The sequence below is a fragment of the Tinamus guttatus genome, unplaced genomic scaffold, assembly GCF_059628265.1.
Source record: "Tinamus guttatus ecotype Peru unplaced genomic scaffold, ASM5962826v1 Tinamus_guttatus_pri_ptg000240l, whole genome shotgun sequence".
Lineage (NCBI taxonomy): Eukaryota > Metazoa > Chordata > Aves > Tinamiformes > Tinamidae > Tinamus > Tinamus guttatus.
The window spans coordinates 29,996-57,397 of record NW_028288774.1 but is presented as its reverse complement, the minus strand read 5'-3'; the positions used below and the strand labels follow the sequence as shown (position 1 = coordinate 57,397).

Here is a 27,402-nt window from a genome sequence, read left to right as displayed (position 1 = left end):
TAAATCACATGCTTGTAGTGAGAAAAAAAAAAAAAAAAAGTTAATTTCCGGCCATTCCAGCCCTCTTCTTGTCTTTGAGGAAAACTGTGGCTTTTTCTGTTCTTGGCCTCACTGTCTAGGGGTAGGGGTCAGCCTTATCCCTGTGAGCTCTGGCACCTAGCAAAGAGGGGAACAGAAAGGTGAAGAACTGTTTCAAACATGTCGGTACCATGCCTCAGCCTCAGCTAGCACAGGGGGAGATTCTGGTGCCTGTTAGAGCAGGTAAGCGGGAATGGAGATTGGAAAGAAGCATGGGCTAAAGGGAGGGCAGCAAAGGCCCCAGCATCCTTGCCAGGGACCCTGGGTACATGCTGAGATGGATGAACTGGCATTTGCATCTGCCAAATGGGTGCGCATAGGAGAGGGAAAGAAATCTAGTGTTGGAGAGCTAGGACTTTAGTCATTCAAATCTTTACCTTTTCTTTCTGGAAGTTGACCTCAGGAGATTTTACTGGATTAATAACAATAAACCTGCTTTCAAATACCACGAGTTGTTGTTCAGGACAGAACAGTAATGTGAAAAGCCTGCTTTTTGCCGCCAGCAAAAATCAATGCAGACCTTCCTGGGAACCAGTATTAACCTCCTTGCTCCCAGCTGGTGATCTCAGGCAAGGCAAGCTGTCTAGAGCGAGCAGAGCTTTTGTTAGACCAAGCAATTCAGCCAGTCTGGTGACAAGCTTTTGCACTCACGGATCTTCCGAGCAGGAGCAGCTCAGACCTGCACAAGCTCCCCAGTGCTCACGAGCCAGTCTTTTCCCCCGGCCGCACCGTTCAGAGCAAGCAAGGCAGTTTTCTCTCCTCCATAAACTCGCTCGAGGAATCCCGGCGTGCGGGTGCCTCGGCGCGGCGCTTCGTCCGGGCTAGGAGGGCGCGGAGCTGCCCCTGCCCGGAGCGGCCTCCCCGCAGCGCCCCTCGCCCCGCCTCCCTCCCGCAGCGCCCCCGGGAGCCGGCGCCTCCGGAGCGCCCATTTGCTGCCGCCTGAGGACGGGGAACCGAGCCCGCCGCCCGCCCCCCGGGCCCTCCTCCTGTCACTGATTCGGCGCCGGAGCCCCGGGTGTCTGAGCTCCCCCCTTGGCCGCCCCGGCCCCGGGCCGAGCTGTCAGTGCGCAGACAGCGCCGCGGCTCCGCGCAGAGCCCCGCGCCACCAACGGCCGCCGAGCAACGGCCGCCAACCGCCGTCAACGGCCGCCGCGGAGCCGCCAGGTACCGTCCCGGGAGAGCCGCGGCCGGGCGGCACCGGCAAGGGAAGCCACGGGGCTGGGGGCTCCGCCACGCGGGTGGAGGGGGCGCCCATGGGGCCGGGGGACGGCGGGCGGGCGGGCGGCCTCCCCCGCGGCGGCGCCGGTGCGGGGGGAGGCGGCCGGCACCGAGCGGCTCCGGCACCGATATCGGCCCCGCAGCGGCGGAGGCGCCCGGCGCTTTGTTGTCCGAGCCGCAGGCCAACAGGTTAGCAGGAGACTCCTGCGCTCCCCAACCCCCGGCCTTTTCCCTCTTCATCTCCATATGAAGCGGTCAGCGCTCATGTGGAGAGGATAAGAAATTGTGGTCCCAGTCTGGACCGAGAGTACTTTGCTGGGGCTGCCATGGGAGAGGCCAGCCTGGAACATTTCCTGAGGTGCAGTTTCTCAGGTGGGAGCCGGCATTAAGATTGCATGGATGCCTGCCTCGCATTCCCGAGGGAAGGCAGTCCCTCGGGTTATCCGGAGACTGGTGAACACAGCCGGTTCTGCCGAGTACAGGTAATCCAGGCTCCGCTGACTGCTTCCCAGTGGCCCTGTCATCTCCTTAGCCCCCTTCTAAGAGCTCTGGGGCCAGACCTTGGGGAGCGTCTGCCCGGCCGGCTTGGCTCGCAGGCAGCACCGGGCCCCCAGCTGGGGCACGTACTGAACGCGCCTTGCTTCAGTTACTGCCTTGCTTCAGTTACTGCCTTGCTTCAGTTACTGCCTTGCTTCAGCTACTGCCTTGCTTCAGTTACTGCCTTGCTTCAGCTACTCATCCGGGCGCCCTCGCGGTCTTCCGCGGCTCCTCTCCTCCAAGGAGATGATGTGTAACACGGCTTCAAAGTACTTTGCCATCGAGGCTATGATGCTATCTAGGCACATGGCAGCTGTTTGCTCAAATAGCCATCCTCAAGGGTTAATTCATAACAGTAAAAGGTATGCCAAGGAAGAAAGAGGATTCCCCATAGGGCAGCATTACCCTTTACATTCTCTGTGTTCCCTTCTACAAAGCCATAATGCAGCTAAAGCCAGAACCTTGAGTAATTATTATACTCAGTTTCAGAAATGAGATTCATACCTTCTGTTCGGAGGAATTGATGCCCTCTAAGTACATGTGGTCTCCATAGTGGAGAACCTATCCCTTCAACATGGGGTTGTTTTAAATCTGATAATTTGTCAGTATGGAGAACATTTTCTGTTTTACAGATGAGGTGACAGGGGCAGAAATGGAATACACTGGAGACAGAGTTGGTGGCAAAACTTGGCATCACATTTGTCGTTATTTATGTTTTGTTAGTGTGATCGTCTGTCGGTTGTACTGTGTACTCCAGTGGCTCCAGAGACCCCCCATTGATAAACTGAGAACCATTCACATTTCTAATCTTCATGAAGATCAGAAGAAAAAGATGCTAGTACTGGTGTAAAGTCAACGTGCACTGAGCCTCCAGGTGTTCACTGTCATTGTACCAAAATTTCCGTGCTCCTACTGTTAGAGGCAGAGTGTATTGAAATAAAGTAATCTGATAGTGGCAGCTAGTGCATTTCCAAGACGGAGAGTATCTTTGAGAAGTTAATATTCTCAGCTGGAAAAAATATCTCCCACCAGGAGATTTCAGGTCAGGATTTCATTATTCCTTTCAACTTTCTTTTCTGTTTTTCTTTGCCCTCCTGTGAAAGGAAATTTGCCCAATGCCCAGATGAGATCTGCAGCTGCTGTGCTGCTGCCTCTCTTGCCAATCACTCGCCTTCCCCAGAGTGCTGTCTTCCTCCAGACAGGTTAGAGAACAAAGGAGGAATTCCTGCTGCATGCAATCAAAGGTCTGAGGTCTCCAGCAGATGTAACCCAGCCAGGGTCAGGATCTGATCACAGCGCAAAGCAGTAAGTTGCTACTCTAGAAGTTGGTAATCAATCGCTATCACCCCATTGGGAAACAGTACAAGTTGATAAAGTCCTGTTTCTCCCCTTTCCCCATCCATCTGATTCAACCATTCCATGAGTATTTTCTGATGTGTCTGGATATCAGCCACCATGCCAGGAAAACCTTCTCTGTCTGGGGTAAGGCACCTGGGATGGCTACACAAGCAGTTACTGAAATGAGAGCCAGAGACAGATGAGAGATTCAAGCCACAGTTATTAAAAGCCATTCCAGGTCATCTTTATTCCTTTATTGTATACAAAGGGTTCCCTATCTATTATGTGCCTGCTTGTGATCACCCTGATTGATGTCTTGAGCTCTGGGGACAGGACCTGCAGTCCTTTGCTCAAGGACAGATGCAAAGGAAATATTTGAAGCCCTCTGAAATCAACCAGGTGCTTCAGTGCATTCCTTCCAGTATGTGCTGCTGGTATAATCCACGGGGAGTTTAATAAAGTATGACATTTTTAATATATACCTAAGTCTTTGAAGAGACCTGGTAACAGCTTTCCCATTCATTGTTTCAGGATTCCAACAGATTCTGGCAGAACTCACTGAATTGGCTTATGTTCATTTTATCTATTAAAAGGTTTCTTGTGAAATAAAAGTGAGAGATTTAATTTGTTTTTAAGTAAAATTTGAGATTCTCCATTGTGGTTATAATTTCAATATTTGCCATGGTGAGGTGCAGGTCATAACAGGTGGAAGAGGCTATGGTCTGGATAAACATGATTTTCTGAAAAAGAAAATCTTCCTTAAATAAATATTGGAAGAGTCACAGCTTCTTATCTGTGTATTTTTAGGTTATTCAGTTCCGTCAGATAGGCCACAAGCTACTTTAAACTGTTTTGAAAGCTATATCAGTGTGTCCTGGATTTGCTCAGTGTTTTCTTGGATGACCCGGATGGCAGTATAAAGAGTGGGTGTATCAGATTTGCTGTGATACGCAATAGTGAAACTTGGAGTACAGCAGAGGAAGAAATCAGAATTCAGAATTATTCCCACAAATTGGAAGAACTTCTAGGAAAATTAGCAGGAAAAAGAAACAAACAAACAAACAAACAAAACAAACAAAAAAAAAAACCCAAAACAGCAAGGTAGGAATAATCAACTGCATAAGCAGAAGAGAGAAGCAAATGACTAAGTGGCAAGTCTGCAGAGAAGAATCTGAGGTTATAATAGATCACAAGCTGAACATGAGTCAATGTCATGCTGCTGCAAAGGAAGGCAAGCATCTTGCTAGGATATGTAAAAGAAATATAGCCTGGAAGACACGTGAAGCAACCTCCTGTTCTATTCAGCACTGCCAAAGCCTCTGCTGGAGCTATGTTATGTTTTGGTTATTACATTTTGAGACAGGTATGGAAGAATTGGAGAGAGTCTGAAGAAGGGCAGCAGGACTGATCGAAGGTCTGGAAAACATGACCTGCAAAAAAGGTTTGAAAGAACTGAGTTGTTTAGACAAGAAAGCTGGCAGGAGAATATAGCAGGAGGTAAGAAATAGCAGAAAGAAAGATTATTTTAGGCTTTAGGGATAACCTTCTAGGAGCTAGGATAATAAAGCTGTGGAATATTTTCCAGGGACAAGGTGAAAACTCCGTTATTTTAAGAACAAGTTAGACAATTATCTGTGAAGAATGAAATCAGGGTAGTGATCATGGCAAGATACATTGGACTATTTGACTTACTCAGTTGCTTTCCAGATGTATTCTTTTATCATTTTGCAAAGGCAACATGCTCATTTGATGTAAATGAAATAAAAGCTACCCGCTAGCCCCTTTTTAATGTCTGCCTAATAAGTCAAGGGTAACACAGCCCCTATGCAACAGTGCGGCACTTTGTGAAAAGAGCCTGAAAGAAAAGGAACAGCTTATTGGAATACAGTTAAAATAACTTTTTGAAGAAGACACAGATAATAAGGCATTCTGATTTCCCTGGAGCAGATGCTTGACTGACTCTTATGAATGCTGAAAAGGACGATACGGAAAAAGAACAACAAATGAGGCTTAGCTGTTAGCAAAATGATGTGAACTGAAAATACAAACTCTTACCTTAATTCTAATATTTTACTTTCTGACTGAAAGATTGTAATCCCCTCCCACCCAAAGAAAATAGAGCTGAAATAAAATAACACCATTCAGAACTAGAATAAAATGAAGCATGGTTCTACAATTGATGTTTTTAGACATCTCTTCAGGGAAGGAAAATCTAGGTCTTCTAGCAGTTGTGGTTTATCATATATTGTTTAATATAAATGGAACAGCTGGTCCCCTGTGCACAGTGAAAAAAAACAAATCCCTTTGAGGAGACAGGTAGAAAGAATAAAGGGAGCAATAATCATCTCTTTCGGATGAGGTAGTGATGTGCTGCCCATAAGATCCTGAACAGAACACACTTTGAGTTCAACCAGAGGTTTTTTTAATCCTCTGAGGGGAGCAAGATTTCTCTTTCTGCCCAGTCCTTACACTTTTCTACTCAGACAAAAGAAAAGGCCTGAGAGAAGCTGCGGATGTATGGGGAGGAGCCAAAGTGGTTTTACACCATCCAGGCAATTGAAAATCTTTTATATAAAAACAGATCCTCTCTGGGACCAAAAGGCTGCAAAGTGACTGCTAGAAAGAATCTGTGTTTAATGAACAAGACAGGAAAAAATGAAGAATTAGGCCCTGCTGTTTAGAAGGCTGTTTCCAGCGAGCTGCTGCTCAATGAACTGTAGCGTATTAGCATTGGAATCTGGCGTAGTTTAAGTACACTTACACTGGAATTACATACATAAATTGTTCAAAATCCTCATATTTTGATTTACTTTGGGATATGTGAGCACAAAGTGTAACACTCTGTAAGCTCTGATGGCTCTTTTTTCCACCCTCATCTTTCATTGGTACTTGAAAACTTAGTGAAAAAATAATTTATTTAGAAAGCTGGTCACTTGGTGTCTCAGATATTTTGGATTAAATTCACATGCCCTCCACCCAAGGACTCACTGGTGATTTGCATTAGCTCTTACTGTTTTGTGTAAGTTTATTTTAGCTCTCCCTCTCCCATTCTTTGCTTTGCTTTCTTCACTTTGCTTTCTTTTTTTATGATTGACAATCTTTATCTGAGAGAGGGAAGATGTATCCAAAAGAAAGCCAGCTGAAGCCTGACTACATTGAGCTTTGGAACAAGGTGGTTCTGGAAGTAGAGACATGAAAATAATAATGTAAAATAAGGCATTTTTTACTAATAGGAAGAGGGAACAGCTTGGAATGTTTGTTCCCTGTGGAGCCTGTGAGAAAATCTGTGAGACAGGCTGGGCAGAAAACTACTGAGCAAGTTAGAAGGGGTTCTGCAGATGGTAATATGCTGTTGGAAAGTCTTGAAAAAGTGTTAATTTTCTTATTAGGCAGACATAGCTAGAAGGAAGATGCAAGACTGGAAGAATTTGAGTAGAGAGAGTACTGGCTTGGAATGTGAACTGAATATCAACATTTGATTCAAGGTGCATGGCTGAAATCTCCTCATGTTTGAGAGGAAAATGTGTAGGCTATGGCAAATGGCACTTCTGGCAGTATACAGCACATATCCAAGCCAGCTTTAAACAAGACATCTATACAGCAGTTTAGAGCAGGCATAGTCTTCATGTTAATTCTTCTTTTTTGTTTCTTTTATGGTATGACCAGCTAGAGTGTAAAATAAGGTAAATCATGCTACTGTGTTGCTGCCATCCTTACTTTCAGTTTTCTAGCAAAATTATTTCTGTGAGAGAAGAATAGAGGCATTAGCTTCAAGCAGGCAATGTCATTTTTTTCTAGGAAGAAACTGGCTGGTCTCACATACGAGGCCGGAGTCTGTGAACACTTGACAGGCTGTAAGCTCTTGCTGCCCCTGAATGAGGAACTGATGAGTGAACAGCAGGGTCCAGCCATGCTTTCTGATTGCGGTGCCAAAGCCAGCAGTAACCCCATGCAGGTTTTACATAAATAGTCTCACAAACATTTCTATCACCATTAAGAGAAGACAGGCCTTTTTGAAGCACTGGCAATAAGTAAATCCAGAAAGCATATATTGGAAAGCTTTGTAAAATTATATGTATGCTTTGAGGAGATGTTCAGCAAATGCTTTTCCCTGATCCTCCAGCCAGGGCAGTAGACTGCGCTGTGGCTGTGGGCAAGCTCAGAGAGTGGAACTTCATCGCTTCCTGTTCAAAAAGATGACAAACTAGTTAAACCTGTGGAGAAAAATATACTCAAGAGTTTCAAAACTCTTCTTCTTCCAGGAACTGGAAGCAGAAACTGGCATTTTCCTGAAGATATCAGCTCCTGATTCACAGCCCCAGAGTGTCTTATTTATATGTCCAAAAATTTGAAGGACCTGGGTTCCAGCTTTCTGTAGATATCCCTTGGGTCTCATGAAAGTTTTCATTCCCCAGAGAGGTCTCCTTAGAGGTGATTTGGCAGGAAAGACCATGGGAAATGGGGAACTAGACATTGCTGATCATTGTAAACAAACACTACAACAACTATCATGAAGTACTGCTTTCCTGCTTATGAGTCTGTGTATGTGAACATAAAAGAAAGAGGACCTACTAGGTCCAGGCTGCCACCTTAGAGTTTGGTAAGCCTGGTTTGTGGAAAACACCTAATGCTGAAGAGTTGCTAACCAAGAACTGCTGCACCATCGCAGGGGCAATTCGAGCCTCAACAGATCAGCTAGTGGCAAAAATGGGAGAAGTCACATGCAATGTCTATTCCTTAAATGGTTATTTATTGATCGATATACCAATTTGCTGGGTTTGAATTAAAAACAAATCATTAGTGTATGTGAACTTTCATTGACACCTCTCTTAAAAACAGCTTCGTTTGGCAGAGTTTTCATTCTGGAATAATATTGGTCTCTGCTTTGTGCTGAGTCCAGGATGGTTGTTTCTTAATTTTCCAGCTTCAGGTCTGTGTCCTGCCCCAGCAGCAGGAGCAGAAAGGAAGATGTTAGAGCAGAGATAGAAGTAGAGTTCATGGAAATGTACAGACCTTTAGTACTTCTGATCACCTTCACTAAACCAGAGCTCAGTGAATTTCCAAATTGAGATGTTGCAGCATGTTGGCAGTAAAGAGCAGCACTGCAGTGCAATTCACGGTGTTCTCTGAGTATCTTCACAGTAATGAAACAGTAGGCTATGAAAAGGAGTGAAGGTGATTTTTTTTTTGGCCGAGCGCGATGGCAGATGTTAAGAGACAGCATGCCTTCTTGCCTAACCTGTCAAGACAAGGGAAAAAATATCCCAGAAAAGCAAAAATCCTGTAGGCGAATGCCTCAGTATAGGATAAGGTTTGTCCAAATGCATTTGTGAAGCCTCATGTCAGAACAGCAGTCAATGATATGTGACGTTTTCTTAAAGTACGTTAAGTGCAGCATTTGGTGGATCAAGAGACCAAAGCAATTATATTTTCATTGATGAACCATAGCGTTACAAATTGGTCTGTCAAGCTGCTCTTGCTGCCGTTAAAGGGGAACTGAATCTGATCGCATTCTGAAAGTTTTCTGTTAACCGCAGATAATCAAGGAAAGGACCGTAGATACCCAGTCTTTGAGCGACATCTTTGGTTGCAGTGCTAAAGAAACTCTTAGCAGTCAGTAAGCTCAGACATTACTAGGATACAAAAGTAGTTTTATCATCTTTGTATGTAATCCCAGCTATACGTTAGTTTCCTTAGGGGATGGTTATTGTACTCCACAAGCTTATCCTACCTTGTGATCTGATATTCAGCCATCAGGAACCAACACACCCTCTGCTTTTATCCCGGTGAGCGATGTGGCAGGTCCTAAAGCAGAGACCAGAGGGCAGCCTTCCAGGAAGGTGCGGAACAGATGAGCTGGAAGCAACTGCAACAGACACAAAGATCCAGGAGGAATGAGCATTATGTGCTCATCCGAATGTGAGAGAGAGACAAGAGAGAGAGACGAGAGAGAAGAAAGCAGACAAGAAAAAATCTAAAACTTCTATTTTCGCATAGGATTTACTTTGCAACTTACATAGCAGTTAAGCTAAAATATTGTCTTGGCTGATACCAAGTAGATGAACACAGTTAATGGAAAAGAAATTGAGTATAACCACTCCAGAGGATGAAGAACAAACCTTATGCCACAAGTTCCAACATCTCGTAATGATATCACCACAGCCTTCAAGAGGAAAGTGATTCCTGAAATCTAGAGGCAGCTAACAAATAGTTTTCCTGTAAATTTTTAGGACACCTTAGTGGGTGGCAGAATTTCACAGATTCCCACAAGTTCCAGGACAAATAAATCTCCTATTACAGTTGTTTCGTTCTTTCTGAAGGGATGTAAGGTTTACTGTGAACTCATTTCCCCTAGTTGCTGCTGCTGTACTTGGCATATCTGTTGTTGGCTGACTGAGAATATGAATGAAAATGGCAATAAGGAACATAAAGTAAACTAATAGAGCCTGCATCTAAATGGAACAGTTACTGTCATTGTGGCTTACTTTTATGTTTATAGGCATTTGTGATTGAAAGAAAATTGACAGATGGGATAGGATTTCAACTTTGAGAACAGAATATGAACTTCCCTTTTTGGTCTGCATAGTGGGAAGATGAGGGTGGAGAAGCTGAAAAGATGTCTTACTCGGTTGCATTGAAGGAAATCGCCAACTAGACACAGAGAGAAAAGCAAGGTTAAGAAAATAAAACAATAGCCAAAAAGAACTATGTCTTCAAAATGTTGTTAGACTTTCACTTGTTAAGAGAAGGATTATCTGAGAGCTAAACTTTCTTTCACTGGTGAAGAGTTTATTTGAGACAATGACCACAATTTAAGCCAAAAAGGCTCTAAAGGTGTAGGAATACTGAACCATGGTAAATGGCAATAAAACAGAAATATCAGAGTAAGAATCTGAATTAACTGATTTGAGGATATAGATTGTAGTGTTGATCTGCATACTTAATGTTTCTATTTTGTCATGGCTCAGGCTTGTTTGAAAAAACCTTTGAGGATGAGTGAGCTGCAGTGCTACGTCAGGAAACCTAAGAATTATCTTCTGGTTAGTGTGGCTGTCTAAATAGCTTTTCCTTTTTTTTTTTCTGCAAGCCCTGTAAAAGTTCCTTACTTCTTTAGTTCTTGAGAAGAACATTTCCTCATTTAAAATCATTTTATAAGGGAACTCTTAATCTCTTAAGCGAGTCTGTCATGGTCTCTGTGCAGCCATTACTACCTTCTTCTTCACATTCCTCCTTTAACCCTGCTGTGGTACTGACAAAATCTTACCTTTTGATTCCAGCTAGTCAGATCATGAAATTGAATTGTCTTTTCAGTCGAACAATAAGTTCGGAATTGTTCAGTTGAACAATATGTTGCAGGGGCAGTTTCTTGGGCAGCCTCCATGTGCCTCATATGGTTTTACCTCTCAAGGCAAAGCAAAAAAACAAAGACTTCTATAAAAAAAAAAAAAAAAAGATTCACCTTGTATGTGACTTCAGCTCAGCCCCTTGAAACAATGATGTGACCCTCTGCTCTTTTCTCTGTGTGCCTGTAAATCCCTTTAAAGCTAGCTTCTGCTCTGGCCAGTTTGCCTTTTGAGGCTTCCCTCTGCCTCTTAGCAGAAGTCCTTATGGTATTTACTCTCAGAGTGTCAGTTACTTTCTTCCATCTACTAAAATGCTGGCATTGCAGGTCAAACCGTATCCGTTAATCCTTTATGCCAACATGATCTGCCTCCTGGTGCACCAATCCAGGCTCCTTTGCAGAGATGGAAGCTTCAGCAAAGCCTAGTTTCACAGCCTTAGTATGCCTTGTGCATGGTAGGAGAAGGAAACGCACACATAAATCTCGCTAAAAAAGGAAATTAGGTTTGGGGGTGGGGAAAGAAGCTTTGGCACTACTGTAATTGCATCCATGCAAAAAATCCTATTGTTGAAATGGTCTCAGCATTTTTTTATGTCTAAAGGAAACGGTGTTAAGTAAACACTGTATGATAACAGAGATTTATGGCTTTCTGGGTCTGTGGTTCCCAGTCTTCTCTGCCCTATGCTTTTACCACTGAATTCATTCCAAGCAATGGCTAGTTTTTTTGCTACTTACTCCTGATTTCAGCCACAGTTGGTTTAACTACAAGTGAGGAACATCTTCATGGTGTTCAACACTTATTTTACAAATGGCAATTTAGTCTAATGTTCTAATAATGTATTCGTTTTCACTTACTGATCAGCGTCAGAGTACATTTCTTCTCATTTAAACTTGTTTGCTCTGAGAGTGTTTATGTGGTGGAGGTTGGATTTGCATAATTTATTTATTTTAAAACTAGCCAACATTTTAAAATTGGTAATACATTTTAGAACCTTAGTCATTTAGTGTAATTCTTGGCTCCCATCTAGGGCATGTTTTGACCATCTTTGTTAAAACAGCACTTTGCCCATCTAAATTAATATACATTTACACATATGGAAGCAGTCAAAAGAAATATCACACTGTGTCAGCCTGACACTTCCAAGTGTGTATACCAAGCTTCCCAGAATGGTTCATATATATCATCTTATATATCATATTCTAGCTTAAACAGCCTTGTTAAGCCTTTGGTTGAAATGTAGCAGGTTTCATTAATATTCTAAAGTGCAGGCTAACATTAAAATTTTCTGCCAAAATACAGTCTCTCCATTTCCTTTTCCTGAGTATGCCTGGAGTTGGGGCATTTCAAAGAATTTTTGTCTCTCCACAGATCTTCAAGTACACAGAAGCTGGTGTATTATATTAACAAATTCCTTTGACTCAAGGACACATTTAAAATGAACTGTATATTTTAGTGCCCTACAGTTCTGCAATTCAAAGTGTTGCTTGTAATTTCAAGAAAAAAAAAAAAAAAAGCATCCCGAATGCTTCAGACAATCTTTTATCCTTCAGGATTGTTCCAGAGTTCAAAAAACAAACAAACAACAGAAAAAAAAAGCCCGCATTCATCAAAAGCAAAGAAAAGTGAAAGCCATAAGTGAATCACTGAGTTTGTCACACAGTGCTCTTTATACTGATTTTACTTTCGAGGAATTAATTTCTCCTTGATGTTATAAGAAGTGACGCGTTTGCATCATTATCTGATGCTCCTTTAGTGAGTGGGACAGTGTGTAGTGTCTGGGAAGAAAAAAATCTTGCTAACCAAAGGCCAAGAAGGCTGCTCATTACACAGGCTTTTACTGATTAAAATAATTGCGGCACTTGCAGCTGTCCTTGAATATTAGAGTAAGAGCTAGGAGGAGGGCATCCCTTTTGCAGCTTACAGGATTCTACGAACTTTTACAATTAATCCGACTGCTTTACTTCGCTTTAATTTTATATCTCATTCTTCAGTGATCATATGGGTAAAACTCTCACTGAAATTATTAATTATGACTGTAGCTCATTAATATTGAGCACTGGGTCAGCAGAGAGGATCATGAGTTTTACAAAAAGATCTGGCCTCTGAATCTAGAAATGGGGTCACCTTTCTATTATTGAAAGCACCTTTCTAAATCTGTGCATTTCAGTGGCAGGATAAAGCTAATTGTCTTTCCACTGGTGGATTGATTCTGTTCCAGGACAGAAAAATCACCTCCAGCCAGCACAAAGCTATTCATTAAGTTTCCTGGGTCATGCCAGGTGGTGAATTCTCTCTTTCTTTTCAAATAAAAGGTTTGCAGCTTCGATCTTGCTGTGTGAGGCACTGCCATTTTAGTCCCTTCTTTTTGGGTCATTAATTTAATGTCAGTGCCTTTGAGAACCATTTAATTCCTTCATCTGCTTTGCGCCTCCAAATCTAAAATTAGTTTCTTCTCTTCTTCCCTGTAGGCCACTGCCCCTGTTGGCAGAGCCTGGTGTAAAGGCCCTAGCATATCTTGTTTATCCCTCGGGTCTGCTCTGTGGACTTCAGCACTGCAGGTGCTGCCATGATTAAGGAACAGCAGGGTCGGGGACAAAGGAGTAGCGCAGCTGCTGTCCTTGACCCCTGTGCCACCCAAGCTGAACACCAATTTCCCCTCTGGCCCAAGTCTCTCCCTTCATTCTGCAGTTTCAAGACTAATGCCAAAGTATGAATTTAAGGCAGATACACCCTTGACGTTACCTGTTTCTAGACACTCCCTGCAGGAAAGTAGCCACAGTAAAAGACTTGGGGAACAGATGCAGCTGCTGGAGGAGCAAGACAGCATTTTAGAGGCTGTATCTTTCAATCTTACTACGTTGATACTCAAGCTCAAAAGTTGTTGTGAGTTGCTTCTGTTTATAGCACCATCGTAGCTATCCGAGTTTTCTAAATGATTGACAAATTATTCTTAAGCTTATTTAGTGTGAAACCTGTCTTTAGATACTTTTTTACATTACTTCAAATAGTTCTGAGTGGTGAGGGGGAGCTGCCAAGGAAACAACACGCTAATGGCAACAAGCATAATTAACTGCCTTATTTAAATGCCTTTCCCATGAGTTATTGGGAAGAGCTGATAAATAAGGGCCTCTGCAGCAGCAGAGTCTTCGTAACTGTAACTGGTAGATCTAACCTTTTTTTCAAAGTGACCTTATTGCAAAGAAATTAGCTTTGGAATTGAAACAAGGGTAGCTGTCATTTGAAGGAACATTAGGTCAGATTCACTGAAGAGTTTATTAAATTGCTTTGTCTTTTTGCATTTGTTTGGCCAGAAGAGCTCTGCTTCTGATATATTCCCCAACTCCCAGATACACTGAGCAAGCCCCGGAGCACAGGCAGTGCTTTAGAGTGGCCGGTTAGAGTGGCTGAAAACACAAATGCCAAATCCTTTCCTGTCATTTCTTGTCTCAAGAGCATGCAGCAATGTCACAGTCATCCTGGTGCTCCGTGCAGCCACACCGTGGTGATCACTGCAGTAACAGTGGATGAGCATGAGTCAGAAACATCTAATAGTCCTTTTAAGTTTGCCTTTAGGGCTTGATTTTCCACGCTGGGAGTTGAAATAAGCCTTCAGTGCTGGATATAGAGTGCTCTGCAAATCTAATTCTGCTGAAGCAGAGGCTGAGTTCCGAATGTGACTATTTGGGATTTAGTTCTTGGTGGGATGTTAGGGCTTATTAGTGTTGTTTAAACAGCAGCAGTGGCCAAATACTGTACAGATGGAGGAGAAGAGAGAATCTTTGCCCTGAGGAGCTTACAAACTAAAAGACAAAGAGAAGAGAAATAAAGACCACAGAAGTAAATGCACGTCAATTAGCCATTGCTTAACAGGTCCATTAAAAATGCTTTCTTGGATTAATTTGCTAGATAAAAAGATAGTCTCCGAGCTGCCTTTAGCTGCGTTTGTCATGGGTAGGAGTTAATAATGTGGTGGATTTGCAGTTCTGAGAAGGCAGAAGCTGTGGGAATCAGCTATTATCGAACCAGGAATTACGTCTCTGGAGGTCCCTGATCCAAGCTCTTGTTCGAAGCAGGGCCAACACTGAACGCAGATCAGGCTATTCAGGGCTCCATCCAGTCTGGTCTTGAAACCTTTCAAGGATAGAGATTCCACAGTCTTTCGTAATAAACTATTCCAATTGTAATTATACTAACAGTGATTTTTTTGCTTATACCCAGTGTAAAAGTTCTCTTTTTTATTTAGGACCATCCTCCCTTGTCTTCCCACCATGAGCCTCAGGAGCCTGGCTCTGTCTGGCCAGTGACATCCTCATACTGGAGAATTATCTGACACAGATGAATTAGCATTCTGTTTCCTCCTCCACGTCACTGATAAAAGCATTAAATAAGATATTTTTTCTAAAACAAGTAGTTAATCATGAACTTTTGAGTCTGACCACCCAAACAGCTTTTCATCCATCTAGTCCATCATCATGACCGCCTACCTAGATTGAAACATCCCAGCTTGAATATGAGAATGTGTTGGAGGATTTATCAAGAGCCTTGCTAAAGGGTAAATAGCACCCACTGTTCTTATCCACAGATATAGTGACTTTATCACAGAAGGGAATCAGTTTGGTTAGGCATGATTTACACTTGGGCAATCCATGCTGACTGTTCCTAGTCCCTTAATCACCTCTCTCACTGAACCCAGTCTTGGGTGTACCAAGACCTGCTTCGTGATGTTCCCAGGGATCGAAGTGGGGCTAGCTGGGTGTTAGTTTCTCAGATGTCTTGCTTGCACTCTCTGAAGATGGGTGCAAGATTTGACTTTCTCCAGTCATCAGGCACCTCCTTTGACCTGAGCAGCCCTTCAAAGATGTTACAGCAGCCTTGCTATGGCATCAGCCAGCTTTCTCAGCCCCTTTCAGTGCATCCCATGAGGTCCAATGGATGTGTTCTGGAGAAATATTTTAAGGCTGGGAAAGCATTGCAGGAGCAGGGAGATGTTTGTGAGAGAAGTGATCTAATGTAAAATCAGGTCATGGATGGATATTTCTTTATATATGGTATGTCCTTTTCATGTAATCAGTTTTATTCTCAAGTATGAAGGAGCAAGGACTGTAGGTCAAACTGAATTCCTGCTAATGAATTATTTTAGCAAGCACATCTTTCTAATATGGGATCCCATTGCCATTTCATGGCCTAGTGGATTCCATCTTCTATTATTAGGTCATCCCAGTTCTTTCAAATACTTACCCCTTTATCCTTTGTAATTCATGATTTATCTTCATTCCTCCTCCAATACGTAGCGTGTTTTACTCCCGTTTTGCTAGCCTGTGAATTCATTGTTTGCTGCCTGGCAAGGCGTCAGTTCTAGGGTGACAGATGGGGCAGACCACAAACCAGGCAGTTGCCTCCCAGCCTGAATGATATTTTAATAAGCAGAGAGAGGTGACAGAGAGAGAAGCTTCTCACTGGAATGACTGGCAGTTTTGTTTTCACCCTGAAAGCGCTAATAGATGAATTTTGGCCTTACTCCAGAAAATCGCAGAAACTGGAGGCATAAAATCCCATTAGCTTGTAATGTGACCTTGCTTTGTAAGGGTCAAAGATTTTTCTCTTTCTCTTTGGTCTACTCTGAAGATAGTGAGTTGTTTCCCCATTTCTAGTATTTCAGTGCCTCTTTTGAAATACTGTACTTTGGAAGACTTCATAGTATCATAGAATCATGCCTTTTATCTGTCTTTTATTTTCCTTTTTTTTTTTTCTCTTCATTTTGTTTGCTTTCTACATTTTCACTCTTCCTCCCTAAACAACCCTTCTTCCCCCGATTTCTCTACACCCCCCACAGATCTACAGTGAACCTGGTTAAAAGGCATCAGTCTGTGTGAATAATGGGGTCAACCAACTTTGTTGGCTTCCAGCTTCTACACCATGTGAAACAGCGAGTGCAGTGCCAGGCAGCAGCATCTGCATGGGAATCTCTGGAGCATATGTCCTTTTTTCCCTGCCCTTCAGCTGCATCTCAGCTGCATAATGCAGGTTCTGTGTAGGGATTTGTTTCTTTCTTGGTTGTATGAACAAAACTATTACAACAGGCAGCTTTGGCAGAGCCCCAGTGTGCTCTGAGATCTCTCTGCATTGTGAACAGTGCAGTTCTCTGCTGACAAAATCTAAGATAGCCAGGATGTCAAAAGAGATTTTCATTTTTTTCTATAAGCACAGGATGAAAAAAAAAAAAGGTCCAGCTATCACTGGGGAAATTTCAAAATGGTGTTGCAATCTGAACTGAGAAATGGTCCCAAACACTTACCAGAGAATGCCTTTGAGATTTCTCAGTCCTTGACCTAAACCTTGATGTCTGTTTTGCAAGATTCAGGTCTGCGTCTCAGCTGGTATATGAGCTGGAGATTAATGGGATTCCTGGTAAACTCTGCTTCTTTTTTCTTCTAGATACAACGATGACTCCGAAGGTTCAGCTCCTGTTTGTCTTCCTCTGGTGTGTGCTTTTTCTGCCTGCAGATGGCTTCCCAGCTGACACCAGTACCGAATTCCGTTCTGCTTTCTCTGTAGCCAGAACCAGCAGCATGGAAGGGAGCTCTGAGATGGTCATTACATTTGACAAAGTGTATGTAAACATTGGCAATGACTTTGATCCGAAGACGGGGTTGTTCCGATGTCGAATCCCTGGAGCCTATTACTTCTCCTTCACTGTCGGGAAGTACCCGAAGAAAAATTTGTCTGTCATGCTGATGAGAAACAAGAATGAGGTGCAAGTGATTGTGTACGATGAACATCACCGCAAAGAACGGAAGGTCGCCAGCCAGAGCGCCATGCTGCAGCTTGACTACGGTGACACAGTCTGGCTGCGTTTACATGGAGATCCCAAGTATGCTCTTTACAGCAACGTGGGCCCCTATACAACTTTCAATGGCTACCTAATCTATCCAGACACTTCTGCCTTCTTCCAGAATGCTCTGAGCTCTCAGGAGCTAGGGCCACCCCATCACACCATTCAGCAACTTCCAGGAGAGCAGAATGAGGCTTCACAGCGACACATGTTATCTGATCAACCAAACAGGGAGCAAGACCCTCGCTCTGCGTTTTCTGTAGCTCGCTCGCAAAGTCTCCTCGGGACAGATGACAAGCAAACCCAGCATGAACCAATCACATTTGACACGGAGTTTGTGAATATTGGTAAAGATTTTAACTCTTCTAGTGGCATCTTCTCATGTCGTATACCTGGTGCATATTACTTTTCCTTCACCATTGGCAAAATGCCCTTTAAGACCATGTCAGTGAAACTTATGAAGAACCACAATGAAGTGCAGGCCATGATCTATGATGACAACCACTCCAAGAGGCGGGAGATGCAGAGCCAGAGTATCATGCTGCCCCTGCAATATGGGGACACTGTCTGGCTCTATAGCCATCAGCACGATGGCTATGGTGCCTACAGCAACCATGGCAAGTACATTACCTTCACGGGCTTCCTCATCTATTCAGATGCTCAGTCAAAGCAGCTTCCGGGTGCCAGCTCACCCCAAGGGTCAGAAAATTAAATGTGATGTAAAAGGAGATTAAGAGAAGCCAAGGTGCCATGTACTTGGGCCAACTTGTACCAACTCCTGTTAGGTGTCATCTTCTACTTTGAGCATGCTAACATGTGTCCAGTGCTTCCCTAACGCCACACACTTGTGCCATGGCTGCAGGGCCGTTGTTGTGTCTGCCATTCATCCATAGAAAGGTCTTTACAGGATGTAAGTGTGTGTCCTGTGTTGGTGTTTGATTTAAGTGTAAAGCATGAGGTAGTTTTGGGGTGGGGTGGGGCAGTATGGTTAGATGCCTAGGATCAGAGAGACACTGCAGTAGTCTGCAGTAGTCTGAAGAACCCTAGAATCCAGAAAGCAAAAGACTTTTTCTGCATATCTGGGGAGGGAACAAATGTAATGCAAATGAATGTAATAAAAATACAAAACAAAAAAAAATAAAATTTGCTGATATTTGAATTTGTTATTGCCTGTGAAACCCGTGTGCTTTTAAATGCCTGAGATACTAGTTCAGGAGAGGAAGAAACATGGTGACTAAACGAGCTGTGGTATGTGTTACTGAGCCAGTCTGTCTGCGTGTTCTGTGCAAGATCAGATGTGTGTGTGAGGTGCTGGTACCTCTTATGATTATATTGAGAGTTTCACAATACTTGCTTTTCTTAATCTGAAGTTGCTGAAGTCAAGAAAGTGTGTTGGAAAATCTCAGCTTCCATTTAATGAAAATAGTAATACATTCAAAAATAAACAAACAAACAAAAATACATATCTAGCCCTTGTAAAGGAGGAAGGCCCAAATCTATGAACTGACCAGCCTCTGAAATCTCCGAAGCAAGTAAGAGAAGCACAACATGTATTTTATAATCTTTTGTGTGTGTGTGTGTCAGGTGCAGGCTCGTGAGTATGAGCGAGTAGCGTGTCATGCAGTAACAGTATATTCCCTCGCAGTGATCTCCTTGAATACAAGGATATGGCTGACCACCTCACACCATATGACTACTCTAACCAAGACATGACCAAAGACACCATTAAGTGATATTTTTAGCACCTAGGTTCCAGTGTTTTCCTATCAAACCATATTCCTTGGAGCCTTTGGAGTTTGGTCTGGTACTATACTCCTGCAGGATGGGGAGACAGCCAGAGCTTGAGGTGGACAATGGGAAATGAGTAGGCTGGTGATTTCTTTATAGCTGATTGATCAGTGCACTGGTCTGTTCAAGCTGGGCTTGACACTCAGCTAAGCTCTGGTTTGTCTTTCAAATGGCATAAACTGCAAAAGTACCCCATCTTAAATGTGAATGCAGATTTGTGATATCATCTGGCTTTAGTTTGTAATCTACTCAGTAAACAGCAAAGCTCCTAGTGAAATTCTGAATTCAAAGCAGTACTTTTGTATATGATTCATCAAGCCAAAGCCTCGCCTTTATCCAGGGATTCACAAGGCTCAGACTTTATATTCTTTAACAAGACAATATTTTCATGAACTGGTGCTATCCCAACTCAGGCTCTAAGTCAAGTTCTCTTCTCAAGGTAAATTTGTCTGCAGTCAGTCTCTAACTAACTCCATTGCCCCTGCATATCCTAGACATTAAAGACTGAAGACATATTAACATAAAGCATGAAGGGTGGTAATTGAAGATATATATATATATATATATATATATATATATATAATGGAAGTCCATTGAGATGTTAACTTGGCTGTCTTGAAGTTGGAATTTAAAAAGAACACTAATCTTAATTCCTACGTCTTTTGGAAAAAAAATATACCTTGTAGACTCTATAAACCCGTCCCTCCTGTTATAGTCTTAATCTGACCTATAAAACCATTCCCTGTGACACCTCGCTTCCAGGCTTCTCCTTCCTGTCTCACTGTTTCTCCTCTCCATCTGTTGGGTAACAATAGCACTGAGAAAACTAAACTAGGTCAGAAGGGAGCAGTTGTTGCTTTGAATGTCATACATTTCTCTTTTGTTGAGCCTGGGAAATTAAAAGTATATTGACACAAAGGAAATTAAGGCTCTCACCATGCAAGGACTGCATGTCCAAATTTAATGGGCCTATAATGGCAGCAGGAAACCAATAGAAACAAACAAAAAATCAAAACCCTCCCAGGTAGTTAATTGTGTTGCCTTAATTCTTCGCTACAGTGTGCAAGACAGAGAAGTGTAAATGCTCTTGTTCTACAAAATAATTACATTCCTGTTTTTGACAATAGAGATTGTGTATTTATTAGATTGGGTTTTTAAAGTGCCATAGCTGTTGAAAAAGACCTCACAGAAGAGGTAAAATCTACAGTAGCAATAACTAGGTCATGACCCATAGGAATTTAAATGTGATATAAGGAAGTGTATTCCAAACTTATAACAAACATATAACTTATATACAAAGCAGCATATGTATGCAAATGTGATATACATATACTAGAAAGCTTCACAGAATATATACATTGGGATGGGGGGGGTCAGTTGTTTGTTTTTTTTGTTGTTGTTGTTAAGGAAAATGAATACACAATATGGGAAATTTATGTAGATATTTAAAATGGGATGTCACATGACCAGAGATCTGAAATTAAATATATTGCCTTTATGGCGAAACACAACAGCATCTACCTAGTGGATTCCTGCAGCGAAGAAAAAGTGCTGCATTCAGCTAAATGGATGAGAATGAATATAAGGAGGCAAAACTAAATTACTGAAGATGAATTCTGTTGGTACACTGGTGCTAACATCCTGGAGAAAACTGTCAGGATATCCCCTTTTTAAGCATCAGGGGTTGAGCCGGGTAATGCTTCTGAAGAACCCAGCCCCCTCTGCACAACCCACTTCAATAACACAGAGGAAAGTGTGAAATATGCTCTGCAGCTTTGTCCTACTTCATTTAAAACTGAAAGGCTGTGGATAAATCCCTCAGAGGTTGGCAGCACAGCGCAGAAAGCAGGACCGAGAAGGGGAGGTGCTCTTGCACAGCATCCTGCATCATGTGTAATGACTGCCAGCACTGAGAACAGCAGAGCGTGCAGCTGAACTCAGACATGTCCTTGGTGAGGGCACTTCCCCTTACTAAGTGTCTCTCTTGGTCCTCGCCAGGTTGGAAGGATAGAACTGCTTTAACAATGCTAAATGTTGCGGCTTATCCTTCCAGGGCCAGAAAGCCAGGAGGAGGGTGGAATTTGCAGGGCAAACGCCTTTGCAGAGATCGCGAAAGATTTCATCAACTAGCTGTGAGAAAAGACCGATCCAGCGATTTTTATCAAGACCCTGAATGGAGCGAATCTGATAGGCGCAGTAAACACTGGTGAAAAGGAGACGGTCAAACTCCTCTATGGGCAAAGTGGTATCAGTCAGTGAATAATATTGCAGTTGCTGCTCGATCTCTGCCGGTGTTTTGGGAACTTCACTGTTGAACACCTGGAGGAACCGCCGTGCTGGACGCAGGGAGGCCAGCTCTTCGTCTCGTAGCCAAACTGCCGGCCTCGTCCTGTTGGCCTCAATCTCCAGCCCTGCCGAGAGCATCTGGAAGAGAAGAGCCGCTTGCCAATGGGAAGCCCTGCACAAACCTTCACGGAGGTGCGAGGCCATCCACAAATCGGACAAACCCCAGGCTGGACTGAGAGAGCTGCCCAGGACCCTCCTCACCCTGACTGAGTCCATCCCTGTGAGCCCCAACCCCCTGCCCTGCACCTCGCCTTCCTTCTGGGCAGCGCGCGAGCCAGCGAGGTGGCCAGGGGCCCGGCGGGAGGCAAAGCGGCCCCAGCAGGCAGCTCCGAGCTCCCATGGGCACTGGCCCTTGCCGGGATCAGTATCCTCCAAGGGCGAAGCAGAACCTGGATCGCAGGCACCCGGCAGGTCACCCCTGCACTTGGGCATCCTCCCAGCAACATCTGTGGCGGCCATGAGGGAGAGGAGGGGGTGGGGAGGACCCCTGTTTGGGCAGGGCGAGTGCAGGTGGGATTAGATCATGACCAAATGGCCCTTCCCATGAAGGGGCAGCCATGCGGTGAGCAGCACGGGAGCTCCTCCGCAGCGCAGGGCGGGAGCAGCAGGAGCTAGCGGAGCCCCGGCCCACAGGCGACCTCGAAGAGCACGGCGGCGTCCTCCGGCCGGCGATGACGCACGCTCGCCCCAGCACCGTCCTGGCTGTAAAGATGCTCATCTGGAAAACATTAAACAGAGCTTGGGAGAGCACGATCCTGGCCCTTGCTTGTTTTTGTTGTCGCTTGTCAGTCATGTCTTCAGCATTTTTGAGCCGATGCTCGTATTTTACCAAATATGGCAGATGCTGACCACAGGATTTTGGGTGGGCAGAACAGGCTCTGGGAGAGAAGCAGAAGTGGTTAACAGGGACAAGTGGAAGTTTTGGGGATGATGAGCGTGCCTGCTTACAGAGCCAAAGCCCATGGGAGCCAAGGCACCTGCTTTGCTGGACAGTGAGGAAGCCTCTCATGCTGAGGGCTGGTTAGAAAAGGAGCTTGCACTGATGACTTTGGTTGCTTCCTAGTTTTTTTGAGAGGTAATGATGCTCTGGCATCTTTGTTTGAAGGAAAATAAAAAGCAGCCTCAGGTGAGGACCCCAAAAGGAAGGCTGTAACCCTTCCCTTTTCTGCGCTATCAGGGTAGTCAGGTAAGCAAGACCGTCTTCTACAGGTTAGAAGCTCATCCTTCAGGCCAGGGAGATGAAACAGAGGCGAGGCAGAGAATCACAGTTTGAACCACAGACTGGCTCTGAGCATGAGGAATGAACCACCAAAAAGGAAAAAGTTGGCAAGAAATAGTAAGCTCTCTGACATTTTATATATATAGTATAAAGGCTTTTTAATATAAGAAAGAGAGAAAAAAACATACTTGAGAGTTAATGTCAGGAGGTGCTTATATATACAAAAAAAAAGGTTAAATTGTGCATGTGTGTGGTGACTACTACAAATGCACTTCTAACTTTCCGTCCTTGATTAAAGCTTTTCATGGAGATGTGCAAGCCGCCTGGAGGAGTGTCCTGCTCTCCCTGCTGGCTAAGGAGGTTGTTTCTCCGAACAGCTGCAGGCTGCCTGATCTAAGGCAGCTGCATCTTCTGGAATGTGGGCTGGGATGCTGGCTGCTGTTTCCTCCTGCACTCGCAATGTGCTATTAAGGCTTATAGCTCAGGTAAAAACATGTCTTTATCTGAATCTTCTGGGCTTCTCTCTCAGCTACTGACCCAGATTTCACCCTCCTGTAGCTAAGTTCACAGTTACCTCTACTGAAACACATCTAATTGGCTGCAAAGTCAGTGAATTTTTTGAAAGCCAGCGAACTGCTCTTATTAAAACTTAAACATAAATATATGCAGTCTTGGATTTTTTTTTTGAAGAAGTAATGAGAAATTTAAAGAAGGCATACCAAATAATATATCAAAATAATAACATAAAAGTCCTCTGGACATGGAGAGACAGGTTATTTTTTTTTTTATAATTCAACAGGATTTTTTTTAAATCATTTGACAGGATCTAGAAAATTCATAAACACTGTTGCAGAGGCAGACATTTTCAGCAAAGACCTAAGATAACTCTCTCTCTGACACCAAAAGTTGCATGAGTCTCAAGACTCCGTGGAAATAAACTCCGTATTTTTCTTCATTAAGAGCAGAATCCAGCTGGGACTTCAGTTAAAATGCTCTCTGCCTACGTCAGCACAGCTTGCCAATGAATTTGACTGTATTAGAAGAAGCAAGCAAAATGTAGCACCACTGGAATTGCACAAGCACTTGCCAAACCAAGAGGCCACATCACTATGAGATGCCTTTCGTACCTGTGAGCCTTGGGAATGCAGCACACGCGTACAGGATCAGCCAGGCGCTGAGCTGCACCTGGAGCATGGCAGCGCCGCCCGGCCGCGGTTCGCAGCTGCCCCACAGACAACGCTGCATGCAAAGCGTGAGATGTTTGCTGTGCGCTCCTTCCTTGCTGCTTCTACTCCCAGCAGGCTCTCTTGGAACAGATCCATCTTTCTCTATTTCTGCGTCCAGCCCTGGGAAGGGCTTGCAATTGAACTTGCTGTCCCCAAAAAATGTTTTCCATCATATTTTGGAAACTTGAAGACTTTGCTGTGAAAGTTTTGGCAGAATTGTTTAAACTCTTCCACAGGATTAATTTTTTTTTCACTGCTATATACTAAAGAAAGTTATTAGTTGCAGCCAAATGTACGAGCAGGCAGAAGAAATGTCACTTGTTCAGTTATGTAACAAACCTTCTAAGGGAGAACTTAATAACAAACAGCAAAGACTGGAGCCATCCAGACTTTAGCGCCTTATCCTCTGCTGGGACAAGACTTCTGGGTCACAGTGAGCATGGTCTGCTTTAGGAATTGTGAATTATACAGACAAAACTTCATCTTACTGCATTCACACCAGGTATCTGTCCTAGCATAAGCCTAATCTGCAATGGAAAAAGGAAGCAGCAGAAACCTACACCTTTATGTGTGTGTTTAAATTTGAAAATCAGAGAGACCTGAACAAAGGGTAATGAAGTAAAAAGTGTGAACAAACAAAATAATACCTCCTAATGCAAAGAAATAATGATCAAACTGATAATCCACGTATCTTTGCACTTTTATTAGTGCCTAGGCCCCACTTGAGCTGTTCTGTATTTCTACTGTGGGGCACACTGATGTCATTGGCTCACCAACAGGTCCTTGGCTGCTAGTTATACAAATAAGTGGCAACACCATCTCTGTCAGGTTAAAGGTATCCCTTAGGGAAAAAAAATGTTTTCTGATTAAAAATACATGGTATAGCCTTGGCTAGTTTAAAGTGAAGCTACCTTCTGTCAACTTTGATTATTTTCTGCTACTTCTGCTTTAGTTACATTCCTTTCTTCAGGATATCTTTTACTGAACTGTGAATATGCTATTCAAAAGGAAAACTCTGATGACCTACCTGCGCAGTGAGATTGACGTGTCTACTGCTTTGTGCCAGAGTCCCCTGGCAAGCCACGCTGTACATGACCCTGTCTAGAAGTCACATTGCGAAGTCACATTTGACTTTATTAACAGGAGTATTTCCTAGGAACAGCATGCAACTAAAATGTCAAAAGGAAGATACTTTGTACTTATGTGACTGGTGCAGTGCCACTCAGAAGATGAACCTTAGTGACAGATAGTGGCTTGAGCTGGGGGAATTTGTAGATCTGCTGTGTCTCTCACTATTCCATATAGGAAGGTGATTGGAGAGTGTTCATAAACATATCCTAACCCTTACTTGTTTGCAAAGCAGCAGTAATTGTTTGGGAGTTGCGCACAGAAGCAAGCCTGGGTTTCTGCCAGCAGCATATTGCCCCAGCATGTCCAGTGTTAGGTGGTGCACCTGCTTCTCCCAAGAAATTTCTGTCCTTACCAGGTATTCACAGCTGAGTGGGCACAATCCTGTCCCCTCCACACACCCTCTGGTCATACCGTCTGCTGCAGAAACAGCTTCGAAGCGACGTCACATCACTCCCAGTTTCTGCAGGGGCACCTTGACAGGTTGAGCCTTTTCTACTATAAGTTCTTGAAGCAGGACGATGGGAAAGGAGAACAAGATCTGCAGCATCAAAATCTGCAAAAGCTGCTTGAGTGTTGACCCAGACTTTTTTTGCAGATAGCTGAAGCTTTGCCTGGGACAAGAGAGAGTGTACCATGGAGCAAGGGTGAGAACAGCCCTTGGAGCACAGACGTGGGGTCTGCGGGGGTAGTGTGCCAAAACCAGCAGTACTTTGCAAAGTTGTTTGGCCCCTAGTCTCCAGGGAGAGTATGTCTGGGTGAGTAAATTGCTGTTAGAGAAGTCTGGGAGTTTACAAAGTGCACGAGATGTGGATCCGTTAACAATTATTCTGCATATGAAAGACCTGCTGGAGTCCAAGCCTGTCCCATAGGCCTGGCTACTCATACTTGAGTGCTCACCTTTCTTTAGCAAACCTTGCGCTTTGTTTAACTTGGCATGGCATCGTGTCTAACATTTGTCTCTCTTATGTCAATCAAATTCACCCTTTGCATACATATTATGTTCAAAAAACAGTTTTTCTTCTGTTCCAGCTATCCTAAGTCTCCTGGCTTATCACAGTGAGGAATACATATTTTTATGATACACAGGCCACAAATCTTGCCATTTTGCCTCAAACAGCCTGGGATGAGGGAAGAGAAAAAGCAGAGGAAGGATGTGCTTTATAAAGCATTTTCACAGTAACAGAAATGACAACAGAAACTTTTCTGTCTTGAGCAAGAGGCATTGGCATGAAGGAAAAGCCAGTGTACCAGAAAACAGAATCAGCTGTTGGAACATGCAGGAAAGACCCAAAGTGCATTTTCCTACTTACTCAGCCAAAATCTGTCTGCTCCATCAATTAAGTGGAGCTAGGAATTGTATAAAATCGAGAATTTCTGTTAATTTCTGTGTGTTCCCTTCTCCTTCCCAAAAAGAGCTATAACTTTTAAGGAGGGTGACAAATGATTTTAATTTTAAATGGAAAATGTTGCTTTGAGTATCATCAGCCACAACAGTCTGAAACAAATTAAGAGGGGAAAGTATTGAAGTAAGTATGCTTACAAGGCTAGGGTGGAAACAAACAAACATGAAGTTGATTTTTTACCATACAATTCAGCTCTAAGATTTTGTTTTGTTGCTGGAAAAAAAAAAAACCCATATCCTAGTGGAACTCATTAACTGCCCTTTTTCTTCCTTTATTTGAAATTCTTATTGTTCTATCCCTTCCTTCATCCCCCATCTAAACTGTCCCAGATCCTTTTTTTTTTTTTTTTTAATTTGTCATTTAAAAAGCCTTAAGAAGTACTGTGATGATTCAGGGGATCTCTACAAACAGCTGGTGAATTATTTTATGAAATTTCATATATGATCATTTTCACATCTTAACGAAGGCAATCAGCTTTCAGATACACAGTTACATCATGCATTTTCTAGACTAGAGACAAGTGGCATTATTAATGGATGACTACTGTAATGAAATCTTGTTTAAACAGGTGACGGAGCAACTGAAACTACAATACTTCTCCTGCTTTTTTAAAGTCGGGGGTTTCCACAAGAGCAATGATAATACTATGGTGTCACAGAACTTAGAAGATTTGAAATATTAACAAAAAGGCTTTAAATCCTTAGAGAAAGGGTAGATGTTTCTGACTGCAGAATAGTAGTATGATCAGAGTCTGGAAGGAAAGATTACTAGATTCAAATAAAAAAAAAAAACCCAAAAATCAGAGTGAAGTAGTGACATGTGAGAGATTATCTGCAGCTCCTCCTTGTGCCAGCAGAACAGACACTGACCCAATTCCCAAGGAAACAATGCAAACATTGCCACAGTTGTTCCAGTCCACATCCATGTAACTTGTGCTGTCCTA

General features: G+C 43.3%; 2 protein-coding genes across 2 annotated transcripts; one reads left to right on the top strand and one right to left on the bottom strand.

Moving 5' to 3' along the window:
* Window positions 1-1,185: 1,185 nt before the first annotated feature.
* On the top strand, window positions 1,186-18,489 carry C1QTNF4 (C1q and TNF related 4). The gene is made up of 2 exons (XM_088525709.1): window positions 1,186-1,242; window positions 16,950-18,489. The coding sequence occupies exon 2, from the start codon at window positions 16,958-16,960 to the stop codon at window positions 18,056-18,058; it is 1,101 nt and encodes a 366-aa protein (XP_088381835.1). The 5' UTR covers window positions 1,186-1,242; window positions 16,950-16,957; the 3' UTR covers window positions 18,059-18,489.
* A 2,392-nt stretch (window positions 18,490-20,881) lies between these two features.
* FAM180B (family with sequence similarity 180 member B) lies at window positions 20,882-24,402 on the bottom strand. Its single transcript, XM_010218320.2, has 3 exons — window positions 23,827-24,402; window positions 22,119-22,198; window positions 20,882-21,558 (listed from the first exon to the last, which is right to left on the bottom strand). Exons 1-3 carry the CDS (start codon window positions 23,942-23,944, stop codon window positions 21,106-21,108), a joined length of 651 nt encoding a protein of 216 aa, XP_010216622.2. The 5' UTR covers window positions 23,945-24,402; the 3' UTR covers window positions 20,882-21,105.
* Between the last annotated feature and the right edge of the window lie 3,000 nt (window positions 24,403-27,402).